The sequence below is a fragment of the Notamacropus eugenii genome, chromosome 5, assembly GCF_028372415.1.
Source record: "Notamacropus eugenii isolate mMacEug1 chromosome 5, mMacEug1.pri_v2, whole genome shotgun sequence".
NCBI lineage: Eukaryota > Metazoa > Chordata > Mammalia > Diprotodontia > Macropodidae > Notamacropus > Notamacropus eugenii.
Window position 1 is genome coordinate 73,924,488 of NC_092876.1, and position 7,817 is coordinate 73,932,304.

Here is a 7,817-nt window from a genome sequence, read left to right on the forward strand (position 1 = left end):
CTTACTGCTCATTTGTTGTTGCACAGAAATAGGGATATGTTTGGCATGTGGGGTGGCTGGTGCTTCACAGTGCCATGGGGGTCTGGAAGTTCACTGAGTGTGGCACTGAGGATTGTAGCGGGGGGATGGTCCAGGGACTGGCATCTGCCCATTAACCTGGTGCTGCACTGAGGCAAGTAGAAGGTCCCACTGTTGATCTGACCCACTCATCTGGTGCTCCACTGGGGCTCAGCTCCTCCTACTGGCTGGCTGAGGCAGAGTTTACTACTGACTTGCTTGGACACTTCCTCAACTGGACTGTGCTTTTACCAGAGTGAAACAGATATCTCCGGCTAACCTCCCAAGTTTCTTGGGCAAGAAAATTGTTTTATCCCATGTTTTTGTTGCTTCTGCCATTCCAGAATTGATTTTGGGGTGCTATTTTATACTTGTTCAGAGGTGAGTAAAGGAGAGATCAGGTGATTTCTACCTACTCCACCATCTTGGCTCCAGGAAGTCCTCTATACTATATCATTTGAATGAACTACTCATTTTTAATGGAAGGAGGATATAATGGATTTAGGGACCCCAGAAGAATTTAAAGGAGGTTTCTGGGTATGCAGTAATAATAAACATTATTAACAGAGCACTTTAAACACTTTAAAAAGATGATCTCTTTTGATTCTCATAACAACCCTGAGAGGTAAGTGCTATTATTATCCTCATTTGGCACATGAAGGAACTGGGGCAGACAGAGATTACCTGACTGGGAAGAAGGTATTAAGAGCTACAGAAATATGAATAAAGATTCCAATAAATTACATTTACTTATTTCTTCCTGGCTTTTCTCCCCCTTCCAGATCATATCCCAAATGAGTATAGTATAATGAGAAAGCTCCTTCTGTTTCTCTTTTCTTCTTCTAAGGTCTCCATTTCTATAAAATTCTTCTGATAATAGGAATTCCCAGGAAACCTATTCCTGGATACTCTCCTGGGCAGGGCATTGGGCAGGACAGGAGGAGGCAGATCCTCCTTGGAGAAAGTGGATGAGCTAAGTGTTTCTCTTTCTGGTTTCTCTGAGGAGATCTGGCTATCACACAGGATCATAAAAAGTATAGTTGATTGGCCAGTGGCGACATAGCTTCTCCTGTCACGAGCAGGGCAAGGGGACCATTTCCTTAGGTGCTAATTCACTCTTTCTCAGAAGCTGGACACCTTCTCTGCCCTGACAGAAAAAGTTCCTCCCTTTGTTGAGGCCAGGGAAGGGGGGAGTGAATGGGAATGTAGAGGAAGAAAAGGTCGGAGATTAAGCCCATGAACACCCGAGAGTCTAGAGCTTGTTTGCTGGCCTGTTGAAGTGTACTGGAATCCACAGACTGTGCTGCTGACCTAGACTCTTGGTCTGGCCCTCACTCAAGCCTCTTTTCAAGGAAGTTGTGTTTCACTTTCCTGAAGGGTGAGCCAATGGTTCTGTCTGGAAGGGTTAGTCTACACAGGGGAAAAGGAGAAAGGAGAAAGGAGAAGATAAAGAAGAAAAGGCAGGGGCTAAGGAGCCAAAGGTAGGGAGATTTAGAGAACTTCAGGGGTGGAGATGAGAAACGGATTGAGAGACTGACAAAGGTATAGTCAGGAGATGGAGGAAATGTGAAGACAGAAGTAAAGCTCTCCATGCCCCATCTCCCTTATCCTCCCCAAACCCACATCTTTCCCATTTCTCTCTCCCTCTCTTACGTCTCTGTTGTGATCCTTTCTATTCATCCTCTTTCTTTGCCCTCAACATTTCTTCTCTTTCCTGGTCAATTGCATTGCTTCCAACCTTATACTCCCCAACTCATAGACCAAAGGTTACTTTACCTGGGGTCCACAGATCCATGGTCAGATTTAGAGAGTCTTCAAACTTGGATGTGGTGAAAATGCATCATTCTTTTCATTAACCTTTCCCTTTGTTGTATAAGCCTGATATTTTATGCCTTTAAAAACATGATTTTGAGAATGGTTCCATGGGATTCACCAGACTTCCATATGGGTCCAGTATGCAAAAAACTTGAGAACCTTTGATTTAACCCTTGCTTTAGATGCTCTAGTGCGTTCTAATCCTCATCCTCTTTACCTTCCTACTTTCTCTGTTTCCATGTCCCAGAGCTGGAAGTTCAGAGATTTAGATTCTCAAAGGTTATCACTTCAGAGTCAGATGGGTAAACTGAGGCCAAGAAAGTTTAAGTGGCTTGCTTGAGGTCATCCAGATAGCAAATAGCTGGGCTAGGATTTTAAATAAGATTATCAGACTTTGTACTTAACCCTGTTATGACTGTACTCAGTGAGGAACTAAGATGACATACCTTGAGGTTCTTCATCATTCCTTCTCTTCGTTTTCTATTTCTTCTCTTACCTCTCTGACCACACTTTCTTTTACTCTGATGGTTCTTCCTGCCCTAATTTTCTCCTAAATGTGGACACTCTCCAAGATTCTGTATTCTATTTTTGCCTTTCTGTGACTGAAGGTAAGAGTAAGACTGGTGATGAGATGAGGAAGAACTTACCACTCAGTCACTGAGGATAAGGACGTTGGTGTGCCCATGACTGAGGAGATCTGTTACAAGGAACAGATGGACCTGTGAGTGAGGGTGGGGAAGTGATGGTTCTGGGACTAGTGATAAGAGTTAATCCATAAGGATTTATGTCTAAGCATAAGTAAATGACTAGATAAGTGAATCAATGACAAAGCATTTATTAAGTACTTGTTTTGTGCCAAGCACATGGATACAAATAGAAAAGTAAGTCAATTCATATTCTCAGAAAAGTCACATTTTTATGGCAGGAGACAGAAGCATTTGAAAAGGACAAAAGAGAGAAGGCAATACATTTTTTAGTGTCTTTTCCTCTGATCAGACTATATTCATACTGAAACATTTGACAGTGATAAGGAATTCGGTGACAAGAACTTTCTTTTATGGGTTGTCAGTAGCTGTACCTGCTGAAGAAGTGGTGGTTGCAGCACCTTCAGAGAAAGCTGTCAAATCATTTCCTTCTAGGGACTGCTCTCCTGAAGGATGGCTGTAGGAGCAGGGTTGGAAACAGGACTGGGGGTCTGGGGATGTGTAATGGGGAGGAATGAAGAGATTCCTGGGACTCTTAGGAGAAGGGTCTTGGCTCATTTCTATTGGTTTAGGAAGAGATGTGATATTTCAAGAAGTGGTAGTGGCTTGGACCCCTGGCACATGCTTCTCCCTGTCTCTCTCCCAGGCTTTAGAGAAGCTGATGTCTTAGGGAGCTGGAATGGGAAATTTTATATATTTGTGTTAGGGTATAGGGAAAACAATGGGTCGGTGGCTGAGGATGGGAGATTTGATGGATCTGTGCCTGAGCATGGAGGAAAAAAACAGGGGATCTGAGACTGGAAAGATTATTGATACATATGCTATGGGGGATGAGTGTGGAGAAGTTGATGGATCACTAATTGCATATGAGGGATGGTGATCAATCTGTCCCAGGACACAGGGAAAATAATGGCCTTGTAAGAAGGGGTGAGACAGTTGATGGATTTGTTTCTGGGGAAACTGCATTAATGGCTTCCTTAGTGCCTTGTTTGAAAGCGTTATAGGAGAAAGTCATGCAGACCACTGTCGTAGTCCAATACAAAGAGCCCTCACTCACCTCAAAACGGCTCTTTGTGCTTCTCTGCAAACGTGAAGTCAACAATTGGCCTTGCCTTTCTACTTCAAGCAGAAAAATCAAAGTCATCCAGGTCCATGTTCTTCATCCTTCCTTCCCTCCATTCCCTAGTTCTCTTACCTCACTGACCATGCTTTCTCTGACCCTGATAGGTTTTCCTCCTCCAGCTTTTCCATAAATATGGGCACACTCTAAGGTCCTAGCCTCTGTTCTCTTCTCTCCAGGCACTCTCTGTCTCACTGACTTCATCTTCTTCCAGGAAATTATGATTCAGATTTTGACTCTCAAATCTCCATCTACAGCCCTGGTTGCCTTTCTCATTATCTCCAGATTCACCCTGCACCTCTCTACCTGTAGTTATGTCCTGACCATTATTTAGGCTCAGTTAGTCAAAACAGGACTCCTGCTCTCCCTCCCTATACGACCTATCAGTGAGTTTCTCTTTTGAACTTGCCTGTCTCTGTGATTGACACTACTACCTTCTTCTCAGTCACCTGCACCAAAGATCTCCCAATATCTCCAGTTGGTTAAGGTAAGTAAAGAACTCTGCAAAACGTGAGACACCACAGAAATTCTGTTGTTGCTGTTGGTGAGTTTTCTTTTTCTGCCTTATCCACTTAGTCAGTTGCCAAGTCCTGCTGATTCTATCTCTAAAACCTCTCTATCCTGTCCCCTTCACCCAACCACCCAAATACTCTACTTCACGCCTCTCATTTGGGCTAACCAATAGGCTCCTCACTGTTCTCCTTGCTTTCAGTCTCCCTCATGTGCAATTTTCCCTACAAATATTGACTAAAGAGTACAACACAGACACAGTCCTGAACATATCACTTATTCAGTCAGAAACCTTCAGGGGCAATGAAAAAAGCCTAGAACCCTCATCCTTCCAGTCAAGTACATCCTAGTCAGGTCCAGTTCACTTTTTCAGAATCCTGCTATAGGAACTATCCAGTCAAGTCAAACTGGAAATGTACTATTCCTGATAAAGTCAGGTATATTGACAACCTCTGAACCTTTGCATATGCTCTTTGCATGTCTGCAATGCCCTTCTTCACTCCTCCCAAACTATCCAAATTCTATCTTCCAAGAATCATAGAATTTTAGAACTAGAAAAGATGTCAGTAACCATATGGTCCAAACCATTCTTGACAACGAATTTGAATTACTTTATACTTGACAAGTAGGTCTTGCAGTCACAGTATGAAGATCTCTAATGATGGGGAACCCTTAACCCCTGTGATAGACCATTTCTCTTTTAGATAGGAAGTCCTTTTCTTGAACTTAGGCTTAAATTTGTCTCCTTCCATCTCCTCTCTATTGCTAAACTCTGGGGCCAAAATGAACAAATCAAGTTGTTTCTCCATGTGACAACCCTTCTAGCAAAACTCACCTCTCCAGAGCCCACTGAATGTTATTGTTTGCAGCCTGAACATCCTCACTTTCCTCAAATCATTCACATTTATTTCAACTGATTTTCATATTTCTTAGATATAATTTCATTAGGAAATACTTTTAATCATAATTTAAAATTTAAGAAGAGAGCTGAATGATTTCATCCACGGAGTGGCTCCCTCTGCTTGTGCAGAGTGAAAACCTGCCATGCACCCAGTAAGCTGTTCCATGAATTGTTGTGGTCTTCCTCTTCTCCATTTTCATCAGTCTTAGGGGGGTGGCTTTGATTTTAAGAGTCTAATGAGGTAGAAGTAGAAGTGGATTTAAATCACAGTAACACTACTTACTACCTATGCTACCTACCTTCAGCAAATTAATTAACTTCCCTGTTTTTCAGTTTCTTCATTGGCATAATGAAAGGGGAATGATAGATTAAAGATCTCTTCAAACTCTAAATCTTCTCATCTTATATTCACCCAGACTTGGCAGGAATCTCCTACATTCCTTCAAGAGATAAATGGAGTTTCCTTCTCTTCTCCCCCCAAAAAAGAGGTGGTCTTAGGAATTTTGTTTGTTTATGAAATTTTAGATGTGGCAGTAGTCAAGGAAACAAATAACAGAATCTCCTCATCTCTTGAACATCAGAAGAATGCAATTACCATTTGATACTAAGACTTTGAATGGGATAAAGCATGGCAAGCAAGAGTTTTTATGGAAAAAGATCTGGACATCTTGGCAAGCATTAAGGGTCATTATGAATAAAAAATGAGGTATGACAGAAAAAAGATAATGTGGTCCTAGATATCTATAAGATGGAAATAATTTCATGGAAAAGGAAGTGTTTCCTTTGCCTGGCCTCAGAGGGAGGAACTCAAGGCAACAGGTGGAAGTTATAGAGTAGATTTCAGTTGTGTATATGGAGAAGTTTTCTCTTGTAGCTAAATAAAAAGGGAAAGAACAATCAGTAGCAATCTTTCAGCAAACACTAGATTCATCTTGTTGAGGATACTCCAGGAAAGACTCTTGCTCAGGTGGGAGTCACAGAAAATGCCTTCTGAGGTCTTCTCCTCTGAGGTCCTGTAGTGATTAGGGGACACCAACCCTGGAAGCAGAGTTGCACCAGGGAACAAGTAAATGAAAGACCACAACCCTTGTCCTGCCTCTTCTCCTGACTTGATATCTAATCTTGACCAAGTCATCTTCCTTCTTTGGCCCTTGATGGCCTCATGGGTGAAATGAGGGGTTGAGCCAGATCATCTTTAAAGATCGCTGAAGCTTCAAAACTCCACGGCACTAGGATTGTACCCTCTCTCATTCAGGGGAGGACTATTAATATGGGATCTTCAAGTAAGTATTTGGGAGGGTACTGGTTCCCTCTGCCCTTATTTAATGCTAAGGTCCCTAGGTTACATCATCTCTTTTTTTCTTCCAAGGGCCTGGCTGTCTCAACGTCCCCAGCAACAAACCACAGTTTTGTTACTGAATTTATCCTGCTTGGCTTCACCAGTGACTCCACCTCAAATAAGATACTTTTCATCATCTTTCTCCTTCTCTACCTCTGCTCAGTCCTGGGCAATGGACTCACCATCATCCTCATTTGCCTGGATTCTCATCTCCACACACCTATGTACTTTTTCCTCAGCAGCCTCTCTCTACTGGACATGGGCTATGTCACTACCACAATGCCTCAGATGTTGGTGCATCTGCTTTCCAGTTCTAAGTTCATCTCCTTTGAAGGTTGCTGGCTACAGATGTATGTATTTAGTGCTCTGGGTCTCACTGAGTGCATCTTGTTTGTGGTCATGGCTTATGACCGTTCTGTAGACATCTGCTTCCCCCTGCGTTACATGCTCATCCTCAATTGGGATCTGTGTGTCAGGTTGGTGGTAGGGACCTGGGCTTCTGGTTTCCTCTTCTCTCTAATACATACCTTTTTTACCATGAATCTCCCCTTCTGTGGTCCTAATATGATCAACCACTATTTCTGTGAGGGTCCCTCAGTCCGGATACTGGCCTGCATGGATACATACCTTATAGAGATGGTGGACTTAGTCCTGAGTATCTTCATCATAGTAGGACCCCTGTCACTCATCCTGATCTCCTATGTCCGCATCACCTTGGCCATCCTCAAGATCAAGTCTACTCAAAGCCGTTGGAAGGCCTTCTCTACTTGTGCTTCTCACCTAACTGTGGTCAGTCTGTTCTATGCACCTGCCATATACATCTATATGAGGCCCACTTCCAGCTATAACCCAGAGAGAGACAAGAAGGTCTCACTTTTCTATAATGTGTTCACTGCCCTGCTCAACCCTGTGGTCTATAGTCTTAGGAATAAGGACATGAAGGCAGCATTCATCAAGGTAGTACTGAGCAACAGAATAGTCTGATGAGTAGTGAGTATTGGAATGGACTATTCTTTCCTTTTATTTTTCTTCTTGAGACTGAGTTTCCCTATCTCACCCAGGCTAGAAGTGCAGTCAGCACTTAGGATTCCAACCCCACTGCTGATCAGCACCCTTTGATCTACTCCATTTTTGATCTGGGCCAATTTACGCATGTGTAGGCAGCCTGGTTTCCCCATCTCCTTTCTACCCTATCCCCTGCTCCTGAGGGGCTCACCATATTGTTGCTGTACATATTGGCTTTATCCTTGTCACACCTGAGAACTCCTGAACTCAGTTGATCCACCAGCTTTAGCCTCCCCTAATAGCAAGGATTGTACGTATGTGCCACTGCCCATGTCAGGCAGGTCCCATTCCTTTCTAATGGACTTG

The 7,817-nt window shown here is 43.0% G+C and overlaps 1 protein-coding gene across 1 annotated transcript; it reads left to right on the forward strand.

The window, feature by feature from the left end:
- Nucleotides 1-6,377: 6,377 nt before the first annotated feature.
- On the forward strand, nucleotides 6,378-7,430 carry LOC140507495 (olfactory receptor 2A12-like). The gene has a single exon (XM_072615567.1). The coding sequence runs from the start codon at nucleotides 6,378-6,380 to the stop codon at nucleotides 7,428-7,430; it is 1,053 nt and encodes a 350-aa protein (XP_072471668.1).
- Nucleotides 7,431-7,817: the final 387 nt, after the last annotated feature.

Coding starts and splice junctions, on each gene's coding strand:
- LOC140507495 (XM_072615567.1), top strand. CDS start 6,378: ATGGGATCTTCAAGTAAGTATTTGGGAGGGTACTGGTTCCCTCTGCCC.